Source organism: Watersipora subatra, chromosome 7 (genome assembly GCF_963576615.1).
Source record: "Watersipora subatra chromosome 7, tzWatSuba1.1, whole genome shotgun sequence".
NCBI classification, from domain to species: Eukaryota; Metazoa; Bryozoa; class Gymnolaemata; order Cheilostomatida; family Watersiporidae; genus Watersipora; species Watersipora subatra.
Genome location: NC_088714.1, coordinates 58,645,202 through 58,672,860, shown reverse-complemented (window position 1 = coordinate 58,672,860; position 27,659 = coordinate 58,645,202). Strand labels below are relative to the sequence as shown.

The 27,659-nt window shown below is 37.2% G+C and overlaps 1 protein-coding gene across 1 annotated transcript; it reads left to right on the top strand.

The window, feature by feature from the left end:
• The first annotated feature begins 4,532 nt into the window (after positions 1-4,532).
• On the top strand, positions 4,533-27,577 carry LOC137399662 (glycogen phosphorylase, brain form-like). The gene is made up of 19 exons (XM_068085847.1): positions 4,533-4,606; positions 4,754-5,022; positions 5,160-5,261; positions 8,096-8,278; positions 9,845-9,976; positions 11,486-11,597; positions 13,620-13,702; positions 15,139-15,282; positions 16,127-16,219; positions 16,480-16,626; positions 18,175-18,338; positions 20,848-20,969; positions 22,245-22,339; positions 22,937-23,143; positions 23,465-23,686; positions 24,971-25,098; positions 25,562-25,696; positions 26,939-27,005; positions 27,373-27,577. The coding sequence occupies exons 2-19, from the start codon at positions 4,774-4,776 to the stop codon at positions 27,571-27,573; spliced, it is 2,586 nt and encodes an 861-aa protein (XP_067941948.1). The 5' UTR covers positions 4,533-4,606; positions 4,754-4,773; the 3' UTR covers positions 27,574-27,577.
• The last annotated feature ends 82 nt before the right edge of the window (positions 27,578-27,659 follow it).

The window sequence follows — 27,659 nt, the reverse complement described above, 5'->3', positions numbered from 1 at the left end:
AGGGCTACCGCACTCCGCCACTAAGGAAACACCCAATTATTTGATGTTGGGTCGAGAGCTTCGTCTTCCTGACCAATTGCTGTATGGAAATAGGTTGGAGTCATTTACGAGCACACACGAGTATGTCCAGACTGTTCACGACCGGTTGATACAAGCTCATACTCTCCTCCGAGATAGACAGAAGGAAATTGTATCAACCGATGTGAGAGAGCCTCCGCTGTTCAATGAGGGTGACCTCGTATGGTTGCTAAGCAAGCGGCGAAGAAAAGGGGAAAATCCGAAATTAGCGGCCAAGTATGTGGGGCCCTATCGCGTACTAAGGAGTCACGAAAATCATACGTACGAAGTAGAAAGATATGGACAGCGATCCACTCATGCCGAAGGAAGATTAAGGCTCTGTCGCCCTAGCCCTGTGCAACAAGGTCGAGCCCCAACTGAAGTCGAACCTGCCCGACGTCCCAACATGAGAGGTTATCCCCGGAGACGAGTATCACAGAAAAACGGTAATCCAGATGCTGTTATTTCCGAATCACTTCTGCCTAGTCGATTAATAGATTTACCAATACCACAATCGCCAGGAAGATTGGAACCACCTCGGCTCCCCAGCGAAGATTTTTTGGTCTCTCTAAGTGAACACAACTCTGACTCGAGGGCTGGCCTCGACACTGGCTGCGAATTGGCGACTGAAGAAGCAAGAGCTACGGAGAATGAAGGAGTCCAGGCTAGTACCACTGGGACCGGAAACACCACGCGGCCCCAACGAATAAGAAAGCCCCCTGCGTATCTAGCGGATTACGACACCAATACTGTCCAATCAGGAGAGGCCAGAAGGGGTCAAGGCCGAAGGGCGGCCAATTTGGAAAGTAAAGAAAGTCCTCTCACTGTTTGTTACCAGCTCGACACGCACGCACACGCACACTTACACCCTCCAGCCTCAAACGAACGGCCCGCCGCCTGGAAGAGCTGGCTAACCAGATGTCGACTACGTGAAAGCTTACGATACAGATTCCGTTAAAACATTGACTATTCCTAGAAACCATTATTTACACATCTTTTATCTTGTAGTATATTCTAGCTCGTTTGTGTTCTTTTTTTTATTATTTTCTTTTTGTTTGTTTTTTGTTTTTGTTGTTATAGCCGATTGCCGTCTATAGGGGCGGCGTGTGTGGTGGAACACAAGATTTCCATCCCCTCTTGTACCTTTTCTATCCGGAGTTATGTTCCCTTTCTTTCTTTTGTTAGCCACGCCCCTAAGAGAGGCTGGTCTTATCATCTAATTTGCATAATTTCATGTACATAAGGCAGGGTCTCGGCCCTTTGTAGTTGTTCAATACATGCAGTGCAATTGAATCATACTCTTTCTGCTACCTTAAGCGCTACCAGAACCACCCCGGCATATAGCTATCTCCAAAGACCTAGTCTATGGACTGTGCTGTGGGGATAGACTCATAAGAACACTGTCGACCCCTGTCGACCTCCGGTCGACCTTGTCGACCTAGTATAAAACCTCTTTGGTGCAAATCTCTTGTGTAAGGTGGTTAATGTTGACCGGTGGAGTAAGCCGACCTAGTCGCCTCTGCGTGTTGGTCACGGGAAACCAGTACACAGCCCCTGTGAAGGGTGAATGCAGACCGGTAGAGTAAGCCGGCCCAGTCGCCTCTACGTGTTGGTCGCAGGAACCAACACACTATGTATTTATTATTTCATGAGTATATTTATGTAGCACAATATAATTTTACTGTCTTTACGCAAAGGAGTTTTAATAGTATAGGAGTTCTGTTTTGTCGACGAATTTAATAGCAGTGTCCTATTTCATAGCGTTAGGATGTATCTGTTGTCGAGTTGAAAATTCTCTTTGAAGAATAATTAATATTTTAATTATTATTAGAACTTAGACTTCTTTGCTAGTTTAGGCTAATATAAAAGTCCTCCAGTCGATTTATTTCTTTTTAGCACTAGTTCTAAGCTTTAAAAAGTGTAAAAGGAAATTCAGCTCAATGCAAATGTATGCAAATTTTCTGAACGCGCACCATCATCAAAAGTGAGGCTCCATATAAAACGATGTTTACACGGTTGTCTATACTCTATACTCTTCTACATTGAATGTTCCACTCAGCCGTATAATAGCCCGTCTTCCTTACGAAACTGCAAAACTTTTAAATATTTCGATCATCGCGTGCACGGATCGCAATTACGTCGTTTTCTCTCGTGCGTTTGACTACCAGTACAAAAAGTCATCGTGAGTCTGCATATACAACGTAGTCAGTCATCGAGTGAGCTGCGACGTTCTCAATTATTCAATGATCGAAATATTTACAAGTGTAATTACTGTGGCTTTGATTACGTTGCAGCGACAGAGCTGCGCGATCAATTATTTCCTGGAAATTTACGACCCTCGATTGATTAGTTGCGATCATTGAACTTAAAACCCCTGGAATGGCAAGAGGTCACTCGCGAGTACGGAAATCCGGTCGACGAATGGAAATCGATAGAAATCGAAAACAATAGAAATCGATCTTTTTGATTTAAAAAAAATCATCGATTTTTAACAACCCTGCCTACAACACAACAGGGTAAGACATGGTGTATCTTTTCATATCAAATAACGGTAATGTGAATTTTAGTTGCAAGTCAACCATTAAGCTTTATGCCTAAGATGGGTGTGAATGACTTCCAGTGAAAATTGCTACATTTTCATTTTACATAGCGATATGGTAGCATTTTGAGCTGTTTTATTTTCATTTATTTTATTAGTTGTATTGTTGTTTATTAAGGGTACTATGTTTATGTGAATAAGACATTCATTTTTGTTGATTTTATGTAATTGTTATAATTGATGCTTTTGTTTAGGGGGTTGGAATAATAATCCTACTGTTACTCAGTTTAAGGCTACCTTCACAAACTTATCATCAAATGTGGTGCAGAATCAGATGCTAGTAAGACAGGTAATGTTACTGCTCAAAACGAGATTCTCATCATACAGGCTACTCCAGAAGTTGATCAGTTTGTGGAACTCAATGATTTCAGATGTCAAATTTCTGTTATAGGTAACAGTATAGTCTATATAGCTGGCTACATTGTGCAAAAGCTAACTAAAGTGCTGTCGTGACATTGGCCGTCAGTCGCTGGTTACGGACTAAGTCAAATATCCAGTACCGACATCTCTATACTCTACTCAAGCTACAAAACAATGGAGGACTGGTGCTTCCATCAGACGATGTCATCAGGATCCTGCTAGTTGCAGATCAATACTTTCGTATTCATACAAAGCCAGATCCACTCCATTGTGTGGTGTATTTTACCAATAGTGTAAGGTCTAGTGAGGTGTTATGCTTTGGGAAACACCTTACGGATATGGCAGATGGCATATCCAACCACTGCGTCATTGTCAAAAACCTTATTGAGTCATTTTATGATCTCCGACAGCATCATTATGCTAAAATCCTACACTCAAACTGCAAGGTGCATCTTTGTGGCATACAATACTAAAGTAGTACTTTTTAAAGGCCAGTAACAATATAATCACTGTAATATTCATCTGCAGCTGTTGTTGTGCTGTTATTCCTAATCTAATTTAGTTCTAAGAAACTGATGCACCTTGGCTCAATATTCAGTGGTATACAAATCTCCTTTTACACAGTTTCTGTAACATGTATGTATAAGTTTAATCATCTGATTACACTAATTCCTGCATTTCCTTGTTTGCATTATTTTGATTATTCTCTATTACAACGGTTTTTAATTTCCGTTTAGTTGTTGCAGTAGTTCATTTCATCTTTTACAAATACTGTATTATACATATCATGCATTCATAAGCTATTATCACTTAAATCTTGAAAACAGTTTCTGTTTTGGCAGCATACCTCTGTGTTGTTTTTATCGAAATACTTCATGTGCCAAGTTTTTCCATATGCATTTATGCATATGTAATATAAATTTTAGTATAATGGAACAGTTGTTATTTGCCTGAATATATCATTTGCTGGGTTTATGCATTTGTAATACAACAGTTTGTATGAGTAACATGGTCTACGCAAATCTATTATACATCTACTTATCATTTGATATATCCTACTCCATATGTTATAAATAGGTTTTCTTCTGTCAGGGCACTCTAAACGTTGTGTAGGAGTAGCTTTCATTAACACCCAGCTGGAAAATAACTATTCAATATGTACATTTCTGTCATTTTTCACCGTTTGTTTACAAACGGAACTAGCATTCGATTAGCTCTCCAATATGGCGCATACGTTTACGTATTATTATCAACGTAAAAGTCACGTGATTGCCATTCCAGGGGTTTTAAGTTCAATGGTTGCGATTGTGAGACCCGGAAACTACCGACCAACTTGAAAACAGCTTTACAGCGGATGTTTTAATTGGTCTATAGTCTAGCCTAACTCCTCACCCTGCAAAGTTCGATTATTGCTGGGGACGAACTACACATACACCTGCCTGAATATTGGAGAGAAAAGACCGTAATAAACCATTAATCTATATCAATAATTCGGTATTACAAAAAGCATTGGTCAACAGGCTATAAACAAAACCGGTGGTCCGCCTCCAGTGTATCAGTGAACATTTGCTACGATTCGAGAACTGCAAGGTAAGCAGTTTATATAATCAGTAACCCTAGCTTGCACTATTTTGGCATTGTTTATAGACGCCCATTAAGTTGAAAGAAGCTAATAAATAGGTAAACAAGTTTAGTTGGTTCATCTTAAATCATCCTAAGTTATTTCGTGTACTCTAGCGCACACGGAACTGGGAGAAATGGCCGCAGCAGAACCTAAGACAGACCAAGAGCGGAGGAAGCAGATTTCCGTTAGAGGTATACCACAGTTGGGAAACGTAAAGAGTGTTCAAAAGACTTTCAATAGACATCTTCATTATACGCTCGTCAAGGACAGAAATGTTGCAACTCCTAGAGATTATTTTTTCGCACTTGCGCATACTGTTAGAGATCACCTTGTCGGCCGGTGGATCAGAACACAGCAATATTATTATGACAGTGATCCTAAGGTGGGTGTAATGAGAATCCTTTATATATTTACAACACACGTTTTATTCCTAGCTATGTAGCATAGTTTGATTTGATATGTGAAGCTCCAATCATTTATCTACATGTATGTAGAACTAGCATCAGTGCAATGTTTTAGAGAGTTTACTATCTTTCACTGGAGTTTTACATGGGAAGGAGCCTATCAAACACCATGATAAATCTGGGAATACAAAGTGAATGTGACGAAGCTCTTTACCAGGTAGGCAGGCTATAATTTCATACTAGCAGTAAGCCTGACGGTGCCTGGGATTTCTCTCTTACAGTCAATTTTTTACAGTCAACTGTCTATTTTCTTACAGTCAACTTTCAAATGAAATATTTTTAGTGACCTGATGAAAAGCACGAAAAATGTACGTGTGAAGTTTGCATGAAATCAGCCAAAAAATGAAGAAGCGCATACTGTTTACGCAGACTACAGGCAGACGCAATGACGAAGTGTGTTTGATTTTTTATATTGAATATATTTAATATATGATACAACAGAAAATCAAGTTTCGCAGCCAGTTGACACCTACAAGATACATAGGACAGCAACAGGCACAGGGCAAGTCATTAGTTTAGGGCACATTGGCTTGATTTTATAGTCAGGTCTTTATGTAGATTTTTGTATGGTTGGCGCTGTAATCCGCTTCAAGTAGTTGATGTTGTGATAGGCTGAAGGGCTCTTTTTCTGTCAATAATGGAACTACTGAGTAAAAGCTCAGACTTGTGACTGCAGGTACAACTTATCAATGTAATTAGTTTCTTGCACATTTTGAATTTTTCTTATTGTTGAAAGGCACACATGCGAACCATTAGAGCCACAAGCACAGTCAAACGTTGAATGGTAATTCATCTCAGCATACAAGCTTTACAACGTATTACATAAGTTTTTTGCAAATATTTCTGTTGACATACAACTTGCTTTTTAAGTTGTAATGTCCAACATTTCGAAACATTGCAGTTTTTTATTTGAAAATGAAAACAATAGTAAAATTAAAAAGACCACAACCATAATGGGATAGTTTTAAATTAAGATTAATTAAACTTTATATAGTGTAAATTGCTTCTCTTATTGCTATCACTCACCCTGATGATGAGTCCATGCATTTCCAAGCCTACACTTCCGCTGACATAATTCCAAGGTCAAGTAACAATCAAACTCCTAATTTCACTAGTTGCTACTTTGTTAATTTAGGTTTATATGATGCTTTTGTTTAAATGACATGCATAATTACTTAGAGTATTTCTCAATACTTTTAAACTGGAGCGAGTTAAATGAATTACAATGTATTCTTATAAAAATATCTGTTCTAACATACAACTGGTTCATTATACAAAGCAATTATGGAACGGATCAGCTTAGTGTGTCAAGTGTTTGACTGTATCCGAAAGTTTATATTTTTATTTTTATCTCCTTGGGCTTTAAATTTATTTTGTAGTAGTCTTTGGAATAGAAATATTTCATTACCTTAATTTAAGGCATAAATATTTACTCCAGAATGGTCATCGTGACCATTGCAAGGTTCTTAGAAGTTGTGAACATTGTCTGATTGTTCTTCACTGCTGCGAAGTAGTTTGTTTATTCATCTTCAGTTTTGGTTTTAAAAAACAGTTTGTGAGATCTTATTGAATCCTTTTGTTTACTGTGCTTTGAATTTGTTTGACACTCCAAGTGTGTGCTGGACCTGAATGGTATAAAATGAAGGCTGACTATTTGTTGATGCATTTGTACAAACGGAGAGGAGTCTGCATACATGATGAACTAGCCTCCAGCAGTCATTCATTCATTCAGGATTGCAACGCGTGCTTGGAAAATGCCAAACAACCCAGGGTTCCGCTCGTTGTTCTGGTCTCTGGGCTAAGAGTATATAAATAGACTTAATAGCAACCATTGATCACACTCTCTTTTTCTCTGTCAAATAATATGTGACATATCACGGTTACATTTAACTCGCTATGCATTCACTCAGCAATGTCTACTAGTTAGGATGGGTTAACTATCCAAAACTACTTGCAAGTACCCTACAGAGTATATGCTTGCTAGTGTATATACTAGTGAGTATGATACTCTTTGCTGGCTCCACTCATAATCTATATTAAAAAATTTCATTTTGTCTGTCTGTTAGTCATGTTTTGGCTGATTGGTCCAAAGTTCGCACATAGATGTTTCATGTCTTCTGCATGCGCGCTGTGCCTTCTGTCAGGTCGTCAAAATATTTGGTTTCAAAACTCCCTCCTAGAGAACCAGCCTCTTCAACAGTCAGCTGATTAGAAACCTAAATCTAAAATTAAATTAAAATTAACTTCACCTTCACTAGCATTAAGGAGAATTGCTCTCTGTGGCCAGCTCAGGGATTTTTGTCGTAAGAGCAGTATAGCAATTTCCATTGAAAATTTACACGCGTGCTCCAGGCTATCTGATTAATAATGAGAGGCATCTCGTGCAGCGCCAGGATTACTTCTAGTATACTATGAACATAAGAATCAGCAATATCTAACTTTTGTCTCTATATTCAGATCTGTCTACAAATGTTATAAAATATTTGTCTTTTTTACTTTTGTTTTTCACAGTTTTCTTATGGTTTTATCTCATGTTCTAATTCTTTTGAATGACCTTGACCGATGATAATGAAGTTCATATCTCACTAAAAAGTCACTTTTATCAGTCATAAAAGTCACTAACTTTTATTATATATATATAATAAAAGTTATTGAGGTATATATATTATTCACATCTACAACATTTTACTGTTTTTATTCATGGAGTCTGCAAAATTAAGGATGTCATCATGCATAGTGGCACAAATAAATGCCCAATTGCAACCATATCATCTCATAACTCCCTTTGGCAGCTCTCCAAACGTTTCAGCTGCTAATTTCTATGAAAGCTATTGGAGGCCATTGACTGCAGATACAAGGCAGACAGTATATCAGTTGTTACATAATGAAATATCTCATTTGAGGTGGTGGGACTAATCAGTTGGCTTCTTAGATAATTGTAGAAAAGAATTGATGTTGGGCAGCTGTAATCACATTTCTTTTGTACTACAGCTCGGTTTAGATATAGAGGAGTTGGAGGAGATAGAGGAGGATGCAGGGCTCGGCAATGGAGGCCTCGGTAGATTGGCTGCCTGTTTCTTAGACTCTATGGCTACGTTAGGTCTTGCCGCTTATGGCTATGGTATCCGTTATGACTATGGAATTTTTAGCCAGAGGTTCCATAGTGGATGGCAGGTAAGCCTTAGGTTTACTGAAAGATTTTCTTATCAGCAATGTATTTACTGTTTCGATGAATATGCAGTTGCGATTCAGCCAAGGTTTCGAGTCAGTAGTCAGGAAAATTCTAATACCAGAGCATATGAAAGCATGATCTGTATGATCATTTGCCAGTTAGCATAAACAGAGCTGGTATCTGTTGCGCATATAATGACCAGGGGAAGCATGTTAGAATTTTGTTTTAGATGGAGTTGGCTAGAAAAAATCAAATGATCAAAATTGTTGATTTAAAGCATGATTTTTCTGGAAAAAAGATCACAATTTTTATCTTTCCATAAATTGATTAAAATTAATGTTTCTTGACAAACCATCTCTTTTGATGCATGTGTAACATATCTGTAAAACTCCTCTGACATGAATTAGGGAGTGTGATAGGGATAATTCACTGCATGTGTAGTACAATGTTGCAGAATGACCTTTAAAGTAAGGACCTATGAGTTTGTCTAGTAAACCTCAAAGCAGGATTAATCGTGAGGCAACAACTGTAGCTGTTACAGTTGTTGCCTCATTACCTCACCTCTTCTCTTTGTCTCTCATTCATACCTCGTGTGAAACTGCTAGTAGCTCTACTCTACTAACTTATATGTAGTTTGCACATTACGATTTCATATGGCTGTTGAATGCAAGAAGTGTAATGGTTTGTCAAGTCCAAGTCACTAATACTCCATCCAAGTCACTAATACTGAAAAGTGAGTTCACCAGCATTCTGATGTGCAATGCACAAACAATTTACATGAGCGAAAATGGGCGAAAAAATCAAATTTATCGAAACACTTATAAACTTTGAAAAGATGGGCTTACATAAGCAAATCTGATTTTTTTCTAAAAAAAAATGTTGATTTTTTCTAACCCTGGTTTTAACCATTTTCATTTCCAAGAGATGTTTGCCAAAATTAGATTTATTCTTTTAGTAGCTTGTTATAAGTATACACATGCGGTTGAATATATATAGGGCTTCGTAATATGCGTAGCCTCAAGTAGGAGTGTTTGCTAGGCTCAAACATGTCTTGTTGTAACTGTTTTGATCAGAGACTAAGTTACATGAGTCCACTTGCTGTGCATTTAAAAAGGCATATTATGGTATGCTGTCAGTACAGGAAGGTTTATTAGCAGTTGGTTCATTGTATTGACAAGTGTTATCAAGACACGGTTCGGTTTCACCACTTTTTAACACTCTTCTGACCATTCAGCTTGTTTTCAAACCTATTAAACCATTTTTAAGAATCATTACTGACTAGTACTCTGGCAGTCTGGCATGTCGTCAGAGATCATCAGGTGTAATAAATATACATACAATACAATCATTACAAAACGCCGCCAGGCGGCTGATTGGCACATATGGTAGAGTGTTGGTGTGCTAATCTTAAAGTCACGAGTTTGAATCTTGTTGAAGGCATCTTTTTTCTTGGCCTCTAAGCCTGGCTTTGGACGGACACCGCTCTTATTATAGTAAAGATTGTTCTGAAAGTATTGCCGGTTTGTTATTGCAAGGATGCATATGCAGAGTCTGGTACCCGCTGATAGGTTGAAGACCCTGATGATTGGCTGAGGTTTGGATGCCCGTGGGAGAAGGCCCGTCCGGAGTACTGTGTCCCTGTTAACTTCTACGGTCGGGTTGTGGAAGAAGAAGGCAAGAAGAAATGGGTAGATGTGCAGGTGAGTGAGTTTACCTATAGCCTATGCTTTAGCGCTATCAACTGTAATAATTATTATTAGCTGTTTGTTTTGTAATGGTAAATGGCACAATGTACAGACAACTCCTAATTTTAAAACTCAATTCCCATATTCGTAATAGGTTGCAATCACCACCGGACAAAGTTCTGTCGTTTAAAAGTTTTGCTAGATAGTCAGATGACAGAATTTTGTCTGGTGGATTGCGACCTATTACGCCCTCATTTTGTCTGGTGAATTGCGACCTATTACACCCTCAATTCTACAGTTTTACTATGCTGTTAGACTGTTTAAATGATGCGTCTGTGTAATGTACTGTTCTGTAGCTAGGAAGGAATGAAAATATAAGATTGCTGTAGATATAGAACGAGTGTTGAGAAAAAGAAAGAAGAAAATATAGCAAGATATAGAATTGAGATAACAGTATGTAATATTTTGCTCGTTTTCCAAAAATTACTGCCATCATAGTTCTGCAACTTTACTAATTCTGCTTTTGCTCAAGTCACATTCAAGTCACTCAAGTGACGCTCAAGTCACACTCATTTGTGAAGTAATCTGTAATGTTTGCTTCAATTCTCAGTGTTTTCTTGTGTTGCAACTTGTCAGCCGTGTTGAGGAACTTAGAAATTTGATCAGCGACAAGCAATCATCTGTTCTCAATCGATAGTTTTGTAATCTATCTGATTAGAAGACAATGGCTGATTGTATTGAGGCATTTATGACAACTTGAGAAGAAATTGAATTGAATGAATTCAATTAACTACCTTAAAGCATTGTTAAACATCGACATTGCGACACTGTGTGAACCTGAGAAGACGACTCCATTTCCATCTCGGAAGTACCCATCGTCCACTTTGAGTTCATACTCTTTGAATTCTGTGCTACTAAAGAATAATTATAGGTGCTGACAGTCTTTTAGGCATGCCATGTCTGTCAGTGTTAGTAGGAATGTTGTTCTGTCCGTGTCTACTGCCATTCATGTAATTCCGCTCTAATCATGCTTTGAGCAGACTAACAGCCTTGGCACTAGTTATATTGAGACCTGTAGCGGAGGTTAGCTCTAAACATGTACCCTAGCATGTATCTCATAGTGTACACTAGCATTTTACTTTACAGTGTACACTAGCATTTTACCGTACAGTGTACACTAGCATGTACCACAGAGAGCATACACTAGCATGAGTCTCACAGTGTACCTTAGCATGTATCTCACAGCGTACACTAGCATGTATCTCACAGTGTACTCTAACATGTAACTCACAGCATACACTAGTGTGTATCTCACAGTGCACTCTAGCATATAACCTACGTTGTACACCAGTGGTGTATTTCCTGTGATATGAATCACAGTTTCTGTTATACGAAATGTAGGTTTGTTCGTATTTTTGGTGCATTCAAATTTAAAACATGGAGTGCTGTAAAAACTGCCATTGATCTATTACGTGTATATACGATACATTCGACTCTTATACTTGGATTACCCTTGTGTTTTAGACAGTATTTGCGATGCCATACGACAGCCCGGTGCCTGGCTATATGAACAACACAGTCAACACCTTACGACTCTGGTCAGCCAAGGCTCCAACTCAGTTCAACCTTGAGTTCTGTAAGTTCTCTACCATCTTAATACACTGTTGGAGTGTTGAGTTCTGTAAGTTCTCTACCATCTTAATACACTGTTGGAGTGTTGAGTTCTGTAAGTTCTCTACCATCCTAATACACTGTTGGAGTGTGGAGTTCTGTAAGTTCTCTACCATCTTAATACACTGTTGGAGTGTTGAGTTCTGTAAGCTCTCTACCATCTTAATACACTGTTGAAGTGTTGAGTTCTGTAAGTTCTCTACCATCTTAATACACTGTTGGAGTGTTGAGTTCTGTAAGTTCTCTACCATCTTAATACACTGTTGGAGTGTTGAGTTCTGTAAGTTCTTTACCATCTTAATACACTGTTGGAGTGTTGAGTTCTGTAAGTTCTCTATCATCTTAATACACCGTTGGAGTGTTGAGTTCTGTAAGTTCTTTACCATCTTAATACACTGTTGGAGAGTTGAGTTCTGTAAGTTCTCTACCATCTTAATACACTGTTGGAGTGTTGAGTTCTGTAAGTTCTCTACCATCTTAATACACTGTTGGAGTGTTGAGTTCTGTAAGTTCTTTACCATCTTAATACACTGTTGGAGAGTTGAGTTCTGTAAGTTCTCTACCATCTTAATACACTGTTGGAGTGTTGAGTTCTGTAAGTTCTCTACCATCTTAATACACTGTTGGAGTGTTGAGTTCTGTAAGTTCTCTACCATCTTAATGCACTGTTGGAGAGTTGAGTTCTGTAGGTTCTCTACCATCTTAATACACTGTTGGAGAGTTGAGTTCTTAATACACTGTTAGAGCAAATCATACTCAGTCCACTGCTACTCATTAACTTTTAATTTGTTTTGGTCCACAATTAGTTCATAATTTATTATCATTTAACTGGGTTGGTTTAGAGCTAGTAAAATAGGCCAAATTTTTCATGCTTTGGGATGCCTTTGATTTTTGTTACAAGTAATGTCAAAAACAAGTTTTGAAGTAACTTTGTTATACTGAACTTTCATCTGCCATTAAAATAGCCTTTTGATTATCTAATTTGGCTGTTTGTAAGCTGAACAGTTGGACTTGTCATTCCTCTGATTACTTGGCATCAATCGTTTTAGCTGTTAGTAATCTACTAGGTAGATCTCTCATGTCATAGTATTTATATAATAGATATAATAGAGATATAATAGAGGGTCTTGTAATCTAATAACTATTTCTACACTTTTGTCAGAAAAATGCCTGATATAGATGGAGTGGTTGTGGTAATCTTATTAGTATTACAGGGCATATAATTACTTTCGTAAAATTGTATAATACAGTTACATATCAACCTTTAAAGATAATTCCTTCCGATATTTGTTTTGTGTTTTAAAGTCATTGTTGGTTTGGCGCAAATATTCTAATGATTATATAATATTTTGTTTAATTCAATTTAAAACAGCGATAAACGCTTCAATTAATTACATAAGTATTTCAACAGTTGTATTATATAAAACTTTGTAAAAAAACTAAATGTAACATCCTAAATTGTATGTGAAAACTAAATTATTCTAGCAATAAATAGTAAAAGAGGCGGTTGGCAGAGCAGGTACAGTAAGCATAGGTTTAATACCAGAAATATACAGCGTGACATACTCCAATACACACCATGTATTGTTTTATTTAACTTGATTTGTATTTTGTTACTGTTTTATATTATGGATCTTTAGGTTCTATCATAATTTTTATGTTAGGACTGTTGTTTCAACAAACATTTTAACATTCCATGTCAAAATATTTGATGATATGTTGAGATTTGATTTTAGTAGGCATCTATTTTATAACTAGTCGTTTTTTATGTATATAATAGTCACAACTGATGCTCATATGCGAAATGATGCTTTGTTCGTATTCTCTGAGAGTATGAATCTAGTACACTTCTGAGACAATAAGTCAGCAGAGATTTGCATTATTGCTGCCAGTTCAAACAAACAAGTGATCATTGCGAAATATTGAGTTGAACCAAATTCTAGTCGCTACACTCACTGATTTGTAATCATTCTCTTCATCTTTGCAGTCAACAATGGACAGTATATACAAGCTGTTTTTGACAGAAATCTGGCTGAGAATATATCCCGGGTTCTCTACCCTAATGACAATGTAAGTCTGGTGGACACCTGGGGGACTATAAGGGTGGACACTATGGGCTCTTTGTGTGAACGCTAACGGCTCTCGAGGTGAACGCTAACGGCTCCCAGGGTGGTCTCGAAGGGCTATAGGAATGGCATTAGACCTTACAGTATGCCTTATTGCGCCATTGTACACTTCATGAGAAATCTATTTTTAGCTATCGCTAGGTAACATTAGGGCTATTTTTGGTTGCGTTGCTTCTGGCAATTAGAAAGAATGTAATATTCAGGCAAGGCAGATAACGACTATCCTCATTGGCACCAATAAATAAATGTCATTCTATAGATATTAATAGCCTTTCTCTCTTCTGAATAAACAATATTCATTCCCTAAACTGGAGATGCATAAATTACCATAGTTTGAATATTTGTTGGGGTTGCATGACAGACAGCTGACACCCTTCACTATATCATGCAATCAATGACCTTCAGCCCTACTTGGGTCGTTGAATATATCACTCTTGGCCCCCTCTGATGGCGTGACCAGCGACTGATTCTCAATGTCACCTCATTATTTATTCTTTTTCAGTTTCAAAGGTCAAGAAGTGTGACTAATGCAATAAGCTATAAATCTAGTATTTATACCATTTTAACCATTGTCTTTTCACTTGGTGGCAACTCGTAGAATTTGTACTAAACTGTTGCCAAATACCAGTTGGTACTGTCTGGAATGGCTCAAACTTTTGATAATCATAATATAAAGGTAACACTTTTTTGAATTGTTGGTTTGTATGTTTTTTAACTTTATTTGGTATCAATATCTTCAAAAAGAAATGCTAATTATTAATTCTAAATTGATATGTGTACCTTAAAAAACGGTCAGTCAAAGTTATAAAGTTATAAGAAATAAAGTTTATTTCTTATTCCTTATTAAGTTTGAAGAAATCTTGGGAAATGTAACAAATATTTTTTACCTCATTAGCCTTTGCATACTTTAAACTTTGTGATAAAAATTGAATTTAAACCATCCAGTATAGGCTATTGATTTTCATCTGTAATTCCGGAATTTTCTACCTTTTTTGCACATTTGCTAACATGATTCTCTATCCGTATATGAAGATGCACATGTGGTGATTATAATGACGATAATGGTGTGTACATACAGCAATTCATCCTAGCAAAAAAGCATTTTTCCTTGTCATTGTTTTGTTATTAATAAATATTTTGCACATTCTTGTCAATGCAATCAGATACTTATACCACCGACGCGGTGCATTGTGTCTTTGGTTTGTGATAGCTCCTTGGATTCGGGTGGAAAAATCGAAGTTTATCACCGCTACAATAAATCATAGTAGAACAAGGGTTAACTTTTCTATTTGGCCACCAGTTAACATAAGTTTGTGCTGTTTATGCATTCCCATGGTCACTGTCACTGCTTCGTATACCCATAGTTATCATTTGTTGTAGTTCTTCAGCGGTAAGGAGCTCAGACTAAAACAGGAATATTTTCTGGTGGCAGCCTCCCTCATGGACATAGTTAGAAGGTTCAAGTCAGCGAGGTTTGGGTCTCGTGACCCCGTGCGTACCTCGTTTACCTCCTTCTCCGACAAGGTAAGGTGCCTTTGCTCAAAAAGAGCATTCATTTTGTTACTATTTTAGATAAATGTATGTTAGAGGGAACTTACACCATTGGAATGATGCAAATGAAAATAACATCACCATAAAGCTAAAACATCGAGCTTCAAATTAATACACTTTTGTTTTTATGGACCCAACCAGTCCAGAGAATTAAAAGGTTAATTGAGATCCTTTTTTGGAACGCTCAGATTCAAGCGAAGTTGCTATCATGATGTCTGTAGTTGCATTTCGGCAAAGAGGCCGACAGAACAGAGACGCATAACACTGCAACTTAAACACAATAACTAATGTCAATAACGAGAGAGACAGGCAGCCGCCCAACTAGTGATGTCATTTTGTCACAAGTTTTTCTTCCGAGTGTTTTAATTACGTTCAAGTTTTGACCAATTTTTGTCTTGAAACATCCTGGCAGTCAGCTCACCTCAAACATGAAAACAATCTCCAAAAATAGAAAAATACTGATACTTTCTAATAGAATATATTAAAATTTTGTTGCGTAAGTTCATCTTTAGGTGAGTGTAAGGTCCATGAGTTGTTAAGTCAGCTGATGATGAATATTCTAGAATAGATCATATTCTAGAATATTAACTACCGTATATCTTCAGCACGCTTGTGAGGAAATAGATGCAATGAGAATGAGTGGACAACTCACTGCCGATTCCTAGTATTCTCACACTCAGGCAGTTGGTTTGGTATTTACGGGAGTAAACTATGTATGATAAACTCTACATAAGCTATTGTGAGGGCTAGTCATGTACTCTGGATTTATTTCTCATATAGCCTGAGGTTAAAAATAGCATACTCATTTCTGTTACAGGTGGCTATTCAACTAAATGATACCCACCCTTCCATGGCTGTACCTGAGCTTATGAGAATTCTGATCGATGTGGAAGGACATGATTTTGAATCGGTTAGTATTCATGGTAACAACAGTTCTATTTGTGGGCACTCTCTGTTTAGCATGCAGCAGAAGTGCTTTGACTAAGATGGTTGGCAGTTTAACACCATGGTAAAGGTCTGGTTCATCATGGATGGCCACTTTATGCCAGAAGGAACATGACTTTCCAAGTTACATAAGTTACATACTGGGTCCACATTGTTAAAGTTATTAAACAAAGCTAACAATTACCTACCGAATTTGCATTCATGCCCACTGTTTTTATGTATCAGGCATTTGAGATTACTAAGGCTACGTGTGCCTATACCAACCATACTATACTCCCTGAGGCTATGGAACGTTGGCCAGTGCACCTGCTGGAGAGTATCCTTCCAAGGCATCTCCAGATTATATATGAGATCAATGCTAGGTTCCTTGAGGTAGGTCAGACCAGTCAGTATTCATTCGCTCAGTTTTGATTCCACTAAGTTGTTTGCAATCAACTAAGCAGTAATTACATATGAGATCAATGCTAGGTTCCTTGAGGTAGGTCAAACCAGTCAATATTCATTCGCTCAGTTTTGATTCCACTAAGTTGTTTGCAATCAACTAAGCAGGCGTTAAACTCACAAATGAAAATGAACATGTTGATTATGTTTGCGTTTATTGACCACACAGTTAATGTTTGGTATATTCTTGGGGTCTTTAGACTTGTCTTAATTCTTAATCACTATGTTTTCATTGCACAGATGTGTATCTGAAAATGTGCGCATGTTGAGTTACCATGCGATAAGTATTACGATGGATATACGCATGTTGTGGATTAACGCGGGTGCTTTGTTAAAAAGGACTTCTATGCCAGAGGTCAATAGCAGCACACACCTGCCTCGTCAAGTCGAAATAGGAACAACAGAAGTGTAAAAATTTCTTTAAATGGAATAGCTTGTGCGACATCTTTGTTTTACCACTTCTAAATATTATCTTCCAAGCTGTAACCCTCAACAACAGACAATATGATGTCACGATCATGTATTACAGTAACTGCGATAAACTAATGACATCCTTGACATTATAAACAGTTCATTATGCGAACTGTTTAACCAATTTATCCATGTTTAATCCTAGTGATAGAGTCGGCCACTTATGTTCCACATTAGTTAACAAGTATCAGTTTTAGTGGTCATCATATCTGTGGTCAATGTTGATTATCCGGAATAAAAACTGTCAAAATTATTGCTGACACATAGTTACTAAGCTACAGGCAGGCCCTCTGATTGGCCATCTTCGTATTAAATTTAAGACAGTTGCCGTAAAATTTCTAATTGAACGCCATGGCGTTCTATTTTTCAACTATTCCTTTACAGTGGCATTCAAATAGAGGCTGGCGTTCAAATAGAGGCTGGCGTTCAAATAGAGGCTGGCATTCAAATAGAGGCTAGCGTTCAATTAGAGGCTAGCGTTCAATTAGAGGCTAGCATTCAAATAGAGGCTAGCATTCAATTAGAGGTTTTACGATATTTTAGATAATCATGATAATCATGGAATAGGTGGTAACTCTGTTAGTGTTTGTCGTTCTTTATATGACTTTCTCCGACTTTATGTGAACCAGCCTTAAAACATTTGATGGGTGTAATACAGAGTATGAGCTATAAGATGAGATGATTTGATTGTGTGGTTTGATAGAGGGGGCTGCTTTTCAAGTGCAGTGAAATTTTTATACTTCTTGTTGAGGAACCTCATTGTTGTTAGATGTAAATAATACAAATAGCTTAGCAACATGAAAAGTACTGACTCAGAATCGTGTCTTCTAAGAGTTGTGCTCGGCCACAAAATGTCTCGGGCACTTGATTGTCTGCATGTTTTTGAAAAAGGGATCGGGTAAAATGATAAGATTCTAGGCTAGACTTGAACTCACACTATGAATCACTTGAGATAGTACCATATAAGTAATAAGGCCCACTGATTCAAGCTTACGACTCTGTTTTCAGCAAGTGCGGGCCAAGTGGCCTGGGGAGGATGACAGGGTACGACAGATGTCGCTTGTTGAGGAAGATGGGGAGAAGAGAATAAACATGGCCTTTCTCTGTATCGTGTCTTGCCACGCAGTGAATGGTGTCGCTGCTATTCACTCGGAGATTATCAAGACCAAGACGTAGGTTTAGTAATATCCGCTTAAAGAATAGAGAAAGCATAATATTATTATGCTTTATTAGTTATCTTGAGGTGATGACTGATGTTCTAAAAAAAGAATCAAGGAGATTGACCCACTAGAAGCTGAGATATAGCCAGCCAAACACAGGTCTACCTAATAAAGAATCAGAGGAAAACCTTTCGAAAATCCCGAAAACTGTGACGTATGAAATCGACTTAATGGTCATGTGCCGGAGTTGCGCACCCTTACCGCCGTTATGTATAATGATTGTTTTGGCTACGAGATGTGAAACGCTTCTCGCGATAGTAAATAATTTACAGACTTGCTCTGGTTTCTCAGAAAAATCAACCAAACATTGTGTGGTAAAGGCATTTGCCCACAACCCCTCGCCATGATTTTTCAAAGCAGAAGAGCAGATTTTGACTATTGTGCTTCAAATTTTAACTCGATCTCCACAGATATGCTCCGAAGATCGTCTGTTCAACGAACGGCCCGTGTATATTCTATATGCGATGTCCGCGAGTTGCAGTTTGTTTAGAATAAGAAATAGGAATGGGACTTTTTGTTCCTTCATCATTTTTCTACTGTGTATCTACTGCAGCATTCTTCTACTGCAGCATTCTTCTACTGTGTATCTACTGCAGCATTCAGTTGATTTTCATGATTATCGTCACTATTAACAGACTGTAAGTTCACTACAGCCATAATCTTAAAAAGACTAACTTGACTGTGCTGCTCTTGCTATAAGAAAAGAAAACGATAACTTTTGATTTGATTTTTCTATTGATCTATTGTCTTATCTATGATTATTTTTTATGATTTATATAATAATCATAATGCATATTATACAAAATAATACTATAACTGTGTATAGAATAAATGATGTAACTAATATAGTTTGTAGAAAATTCCAAATGATAACCGAGATTGATGATTGATTTAATTGATTTAATTGATTCCATTAATTAGCTATAGTTAAAAAAATCTGAACAACGCTAAAGATGAGTCTGAATATGGAAGCTAAGTGGCCTAAGTAGGAGAACAACAAAACTGAGCTGAACTAGCAAGATAGTGAAATGCTGCGAAATAATAGATGCGTGTAATTATTTTATGCTAAAACTATTCTACACGTCAGAGGGACTGGTTCGGAATTCTAGGAGCGATGATTGTTAGGCCCAATTTGATTGTTCTATACTTCCAGGGATTAAACCAATTAAAATGCCGTGATTGTTAGAGGAGAGCGCATTAGTTGGCTTAATTGACCAATGGCACACAAGTCGATTTCATTCGTCATATATTGATGATTACCAAAACACTTATGTTTTTTGGTAGACCTGTGTTTGGCTGGCTATATCTCAGCTTCTGGTTGGTCAATCTCTTTGATTCTTTTTTTAGAACATCAGTCAACACCTCAAGATGAATAATAAAGCATAATAATATTATGCTTTCTCTATTCTTTAACTCGTTCGATGCCTTGAGCAGTTTGAGCCTAGAGTTAGAATTGTCCACTCTTTGTCAAATGCATCTAGCATCGAATGTAGTGTGGTGCTGGGTAGGCACACTTTAAGTATTAAGGTTAGCTGTCGCAATCACAATTCTTTGCTTTGTATTTCTTACTCATTGTTTAGGAACCCTAATCTTTCACCTTTAGTTGGCTTTGACGGTTTATTCTGCTCGTATCGGTCAAATAATTCTAATGTGAACGTTAGCAAAGAATTATAAAAAATAACAACGGTTAGTAGATGAACTCCATGATTTCAAGTTGATACCAAGGGTGTTTCTTGTCAATTTTTTGGACAAATCTCAACCAATCTGATGATGAAAAAGTTGACCAAGACGATGATGAATACAGTGACTCAGTCGCGGTGACAAGTAGGTCTGGGAGGGCCCTCAATGTTTGTTGAGACCCAAGGCTAAGGATGCATCAAGGTTTCAGGCCTGAGACTCTCATAGATAGCCTACTACTGATGACTAGCAGATATAATGGTTTAAATCCAGTTTAAAATGATGCATTTTGGAACATGCTTTTACTGAAAAATCCGATATTGGCCAGAAATTGAAAATTCCGAATTGAAAGGTTTAAGCAGAGTTTTTTGCAGACCAAGAAGAGTTAGTTAAACACTTTGGCTAGGAGTAAATTTGATATAAAGTGTTTGGAAAAGCTGAAATTCCAACCTGTCATGCTTTGTGTGACTGTAATGTTTGTTATGCAAAGATTTGCATGCAATATGCTGTGCTTGGTATGTAACAGCAATATGATCAGCTTCAATTATCCATATATCTGCTGTGTTACAATACTGTAGGTGGCATGTAATAGCTTTGTGCTATTGCATGCCACCTACATACCGTTACAACAATTCTTATTTGTAGTCTTTACTCTTATAGCACCTGGTATACAGCGGTAATGACCCATATATGTTACACTGATGCCTTTGGTGCATATGTCTGATGCACTTGACATGTAATACTAATATTCGTACTATATAGTGCCACTCTACTCCACTCACAGGTTCAGAAACTTCTATGAGATGTTTCCCGAGCGTTTCCAGAACAAGACAAATGGGATAACTCCTCGACGATGGCTTCTCATGTGCAACCCGAGTCTCAGTGATGCCATCATAGAGAAAATAGGTGAGCATCATTCGTTCACATTATTCACATGACTTTCACCTGCATCGTCTAAATTGGACTTTCTGGCTCTACACTGGTCTAATTGAGTTTAATTTCTTTCTTTGCTCATGCGCTTGACTTCAGATATGAGTAGTACGCGAATGTCTATAGTATCCACATAGCATCTACCACTGTCACCTTCGAATGCATTGTTGACACCCTCACTGTTGTTATGCTCCAACAAGTATAACACTTCAAGGTTATGACTTTGATCATGTTGCTCATCTCTAATAGTCAGTCAGTATCCAGCATAACTCCATTTACACATACGGTTTAGGTAGATAGTTGCACTCTCGTCAAATAATTTCATCAGTATAGCATCATATCTATGTAGTATTCATGTAGTGCAATATTGCATGATTACATTAGTTTGTAATAAGGGATAAATGGTCATTGCATCATATTGTCATAGTACTAGATGAATGCCTGGCATTGCACGGGTAATAAGAAAGTTTTTGTAACAGAAGATTTTTGTTAATCAACATATACAACATTTACCATTCTAATTTTTAAATGAAGGTGTTTGTTTATTTTTGTGTACTAAGTTCGTTTCTGTGTACCGTGTTTATTTCTGTGTAATTTATACTGTATCAGCTATTGTGCCTACTACAGCTTTATACCAATTGCAATGGTCTCGCTGCCCATGTGAGATTAAGCACTTTTCTTTTGCCAACAATTCTAACATAATGCTAGTTAAAGTGATTAGCATCAAGCCATGAAAGCTTGGCATGTGTAATAAGTATGTGCGCAATTTATTCCATAGTATAGCAAATTAGATAGTCTAGTGTATTGGATAAATGCTGGTCTGCCGAACCGGAGGTTGCAAGTTCAAATTCAGTGCATGGCGAATTTTTCTTTACTAAAACTTTGTTACTATAACTGGGCACACGGACAGACGGACAGACAATCAAGACTAACAAACCCTGAGATTTATATATATATAGATTGTTGGGGGTTGCCGCTTGGAAGTTAATATTTAGAACTAGGTAAGTCGTAATATTAGTAATTTGTTTTTCCGAGCGTTTTAATTGCGATAAAGTTTTCTTGATTTCAATCTTGAACACCCTGGCAGTCAGATCACTTCAAACATCAAAAACAATCTCCAATAATAGAAATATAACGATTGTGTTTTTTTTTTATAAATTTGTGTTAATTTTCATAAAACAATAGTTTTGCGTCAACTAATATGAATGAAGTTATACCCGCTAGAAATAGCCCAAGCGCTGTATGTTGTAGGTGATGGCTGGGTTACAGAGTTGAGTCAGCTACGTGACCTTGAGCAGTACGCCTCTAACACCAACTTTCTCACAGCCGTGAGGAAGGTTAAACAGGTTAGGAAGGAAATACTAAGGGATATACTATAAGGGTTACTATTACTATAAATAGGGTAAAAGGGTTAAGGGTCAATATGTAGGATTCCTTATGCATAGGAAGTACATACTTCTTGCTGTTTTAAAGTACCACTGGGAGTTATATCACTGTCACTAGTGACTAGCTTTGTCTCAGTGGTTTAACTATTCGATCCCTTGGAATGAAAGCACAGGAGTTGGTCTTTAGTCAAGATGGCACCACGAGGCATCCAAACACCTTATGTCCAGTTGTTGATTGCAAGAAGGTTTTGACAAACTTACACTGAAAGGAAGCAGTTGTAACCCATGTGATCTTAAATGTTTTCATCGAAGGTGTTAAATGACCCGTATAACACTGTATAACTGGTTGGTATCAGGTTTTAATCAAAGGATACCTCTCAAATATCTCGCTCCGCATATTAATCAGTTAAATATGTAGAAAAAGATTCAAGTGAAATTTTCGGTAATTGATCAAACAATTTAGTCTGAAAACAGCGCCAGTTAGGTTGTCAGGCTTCACATCATTGCACTAGGCATATAATTATTAATACTAATTATGGGGGAATATTTCGCTTTCAGGAAAACAAGATGAAGTTTGCTGACTACATTAAGACAGCGTATGGTGTCACCCTCAACACTGATTCCATGTTTGATGTGCATGTAAAACGCATACACGAGTACAAGAGGCAACTGCTCAATTGTCTCCACATGATAGTCATGTACAACAGGATCAAGGAGAACCCACAGCTTGATGTCGTGCCAAGGACTGTGTTTGTTGGTGGCAAGGTTGGTTGTCTGTCAGTCTTTGTATTAAGTATTTATTTGCAAATGGCAAAATGTCTAGCTTTTACAAGTAACCAAATGTCAAATATTTGTAAGTTAAGATACAAAAAGGAAAAATTCAACCCAAAGTTCAGTTTAGTCAAAATTGATAGGTCTAGATTTTCCTGTTCATCGCATATGACTGTTAAACATCCAGTAGCTTAGAGGTAAATCAACGGGACTTTTTCAACCTGCATTTCTACTGCATTCCTTCACTAAAGAGCCGTTGTCATAGTAACAGCACTAATCCCATGACTGGTCACATGATTGGTCACATGATTGCAGGCTGCGCCTGGCTACCACATGGCCAAACTCATCATCAAACTTATCAACAATGTCTCTCTAGTCGTCAACAATGATCCGATCGTTGGTGACAAGCTCAAGGTTGTATTCATCGAGAATTATAGGGTTTCTCTAGCGGAGAAGGTGATACCTGCAGCTGATCTCAGTGAGCAGATTTCCACTGCAGGTACAGAAGCTTCCGGAACAGGAAACATGAAATTTCAGGTATATGGTTATGGTAGTTTGTGAGCAACATGAACTGTGTGAGAATATACTTGAATACATTTGAGTGATGTCAGGGTATACCGTTTATATTTGGGGAGTTGTGTGTTCCTGTCTTCACTCAGTGAACTGGCAGGATGACTATACAAAATTACAAATTGTCTAAAGATCTTCCTACATACTATAGGCATGAGTGAAGACTTAAGCAAACAACATGTATATATATATTTATTTATTATATGTATATTTATTTTATACCTATGTATTTATACAAATTATTCTCTTACCTTCTGAGAGTCATTTTAAATTTCATCATTCTCAAATTATCACCTGATGAGAGAAGACCTATATCTGTTTAGATAGCAGGTAAGTCCTTATTATATTTTTATATTATTGTATACGTCTAAATATATTTGGCTGTTTTTTAACGTTTTTAAACTGAGGCTATTTGCAGTTGCTTTATAATATTGACAGCTGGCAGCCATATTTAGCAGTCTGATTGATTGGCGGTTAGTTGTACACCTTAGTTGTACACGGTTAGTTGTACACGGTTAGTTGTACACCTAGTAATCTTGAATGAGTACTGTACATATTCCTTAACCTCTCCAATATTTTAGACTGAACAACTTGATATTTCTTGTTATATTATGAAGATATCAATGTTTTGAATTTTATCATGATAGTTTTTTGCTTGTGCTGTTAACCAATATTAAAATTTGTTTATCACAAGACCAGCGTACTTCCACATATTAGTTCAAGCTGGTACAGAACAGGTATACTAGTGTTACCTGCGATTACAAGCCTAACGTTTGCGTGCTGACCTTAACTGCACTTTTTTGAGAGTAAAGACATATGAAGGATTCTTAGAAATTCATTGACTATTCTGGAGTTCAGATAACCTTTAACGGCATCAGCCCAGGACCAGATGCTTAATTGTTTTGGGAATTACGGGGCAAAGGCGCCTTTGCAAGTTTTGCTAAAGCATTTGAACTCCTTATCCTATGAATAAAATAGTGTACCTTGCGCATCATAAGTTGAAGGCTTGCTCTAAATCTGTATTAAACCCTGTAGCTTTAGTAGTAGTCAGCTCACCATACTGATAAACACCAAAATACCCAAAATCAGTATTTTCAATTTTATTTCTGTCTTTTCTGTACATCAGAAGGTCTAATTATAGTTTAGGACCATCCTAACTCAATAAATCTTCACTCAGCAAGTCAAAGTTTTAAGACTAATAGAGCAAATGTCAAAAATGACACTATGTTCATATATCGTGTGCTGCTGTAGTTGAATGGTGCCCTAACCATTGGAACTTTGGACGGAGCCAACGTGGAGATGAGAGAAGAGATGGGCCCGGATAATATATTCATTTTTGGCATGACTGTAGATGAGGTGGCACAACTCTGGGCAAAGGGGTTCGTATACTATCAGTGTTATGATGTCATGCTTATTGGGCACAGTTTAGGAAGCTACAGGCTAGAGTCACGTAGGCAATACATACATCTAACACAGGATAATTTCATACATTATAAACAAAGTAATTAGATATTGTATTCGCATCTTATATATTTATATATATATTTTATTCGCATCTTATATATTTATATATATATTTTATTCGCATCTTATATATTTATATATTTTTGTTTCGCATCTTATATATTTATATATATATTTTATTCGCATCTTATATATTTATATATATTTTTTATTCGCATCTTATATATTTATATAAGCGTATTTATATATATATTATCATATTTTAGTCAAGTTTTAGTTGTCAGAAAAATTTCGAATAGTGTGTCTAATATATGTTTTGGTTAACAGTTCATTTCTAACAGTTATAAAAGGCGCAACCTTGCTCATATTCTGTTTCAGCTATGAACCAAGAAAGTATTATGAAAGAATCCCAGAGCTGAAACAAGCCTTAGATATGATCAATGGTGGCTTCTTCTCTCCTGAAAACCCTGAGCTTTTCAAGGACATCTTTCATGCTTTAGTTGATGATGACAGGTTTGCTCTATGAACATTTTCATTATCACTGATAAGGACTGTATTGCCCACTGTTACGTTATACGCATTGTTCGCAGTTTGTTGGTTTATCTGAAGGATCATATTCCTCAAATCCTCTTCTAAAAATACTGTAAAACTTCTTATATTCTCTATATATACTCTTGGACACTCTTTTTCGCTAGTATTTAGTTTCGTGAGTAGCAAACAGAGTAAACTTTGGCTGCAACTTAATTTCGGGACTCTGATGAGTGCGGAAATATAGTGATGTGAAAATAAATGCCGTGGAACAAACAGATTAGATTCCTCAGGTCCAGTTCGCTAGTAAGAAAAATTTTTTGATTTGGGACTAGTTTGTACATGTAATTTGTAAATCGCAGGTAGAAATGTGTGGCGAAGATCCGTAATTCAATTTGATCGCTTGCTGCCATTTGTTTCTTGGACTAGCAATGACGTCTAGGTTCCTCCATGTTACAATTTTATTGTGGATATCAAAGAACAAAGCTATTTAATTTCGCGTTTTCGTTCGTTCGTTATGATAGTTCAGTTTCGCTCAAGAAATTTTTGCGAGAGGATGACTCCGCGAACGTTAGATGGCGCGAATACTTAAGTGTCCTAGGGTATAGTAGATGTAGGCTATGTATAAATAATTAACGTCAAAATAGGTTAACTGTACTATTTTTTCCAGCTTGATGGTCTTCTCTGGAGTCACTACCGGTCTGTTTCGTGCTTCTACACTCTTTCAGGTGATTGCAAGAGCATGAAACAGAGCTGTAGAGACTCCAGAGAAGAACATGAAACAAAAAAAGATAAGCATAGTTAACCTATTCCAACACTCTAGTTATTTAAAACACTCTGTACTTATCACTGCTTGGAGTGCTGTTAGTAGGAGGCATGACAACTTGTGCGTAGAGTATATTGAACATATGTTTTTTAGCTTTTTCACCATAGTCCATGTCTAAAAACTCTCTCAGATACAGAATCTCACCCAAATTCCTATTTTTCAAAACAATCGTTATCACAATCATGCTGCCGATGCCTCAAATGTCAATTTACTAAACCTGGAGTATTAAGAGACAATCTAATAGCTATGACACAATACTAATACATAATTATTTGATACATAATAGTAATCGTATCTCTACAAAGCTATGTGCAAAGAGACATGGTTGCTAGTCTACATTTTCATTTTGTTGTCATCAAATGACAATGTTATTATCACATTCTATTGTCTTGTGTATTCAGGTATGCTTTGCTTGCTGACTTTGAGTCATACATCAGCTGTCAGGACAGAGTCAGCGAGCTTTACAAGGTTAGTTATAGAACACAATATTAAAATGTGAAATTTAGAAATGCTAGAATGATGCCACTGGTAGGTCATGGAATGGGTGGTGTATAATTTAGATTCGCTTGTAGCTCTATGAATGCTCAATGTTGATTGGTCGCCCGTAAGTTTGCTCATTATTGTTTGGTCGCCTGTAAATTTGCTCAATGTTGATTGGTCGCCTGTGGGTTTGCTCAATATTGATTGGTCGCCTGTAAGTTTTGGGAACGACTGGTCGTCTCCTCTTGTTGTGGAATTGTAATAATTTACCCTCACGACTTCTTACTATGGTAGCTCTGTTAATTGTTGGTTGAATATAGCCCTGTTTCTAAGTTAACTATTTGGACCACTCCAGAAACCGGATGAATGGACTAAGAAGTGCGTCTATAACATAGCTGCTTCTGGCAAGTTCTCTAGCGACAGAACCATAAAGGAATATGCTGAAGAAATTTGGGGTGTGCAACCGTCAACCATCAAGCTGCCAGATCCTTCTCAAACACCTTTGCATGACCGCACCGATGATGGACAACCTGGAGATTCACCTGAGCAGTACTAAATAGGTGTTTATTATCTTTCTTTAATATGAACTAAAAATATCTAACGATGGTTTCGTATTCACAAACATGGCTACTCGACTGAAAG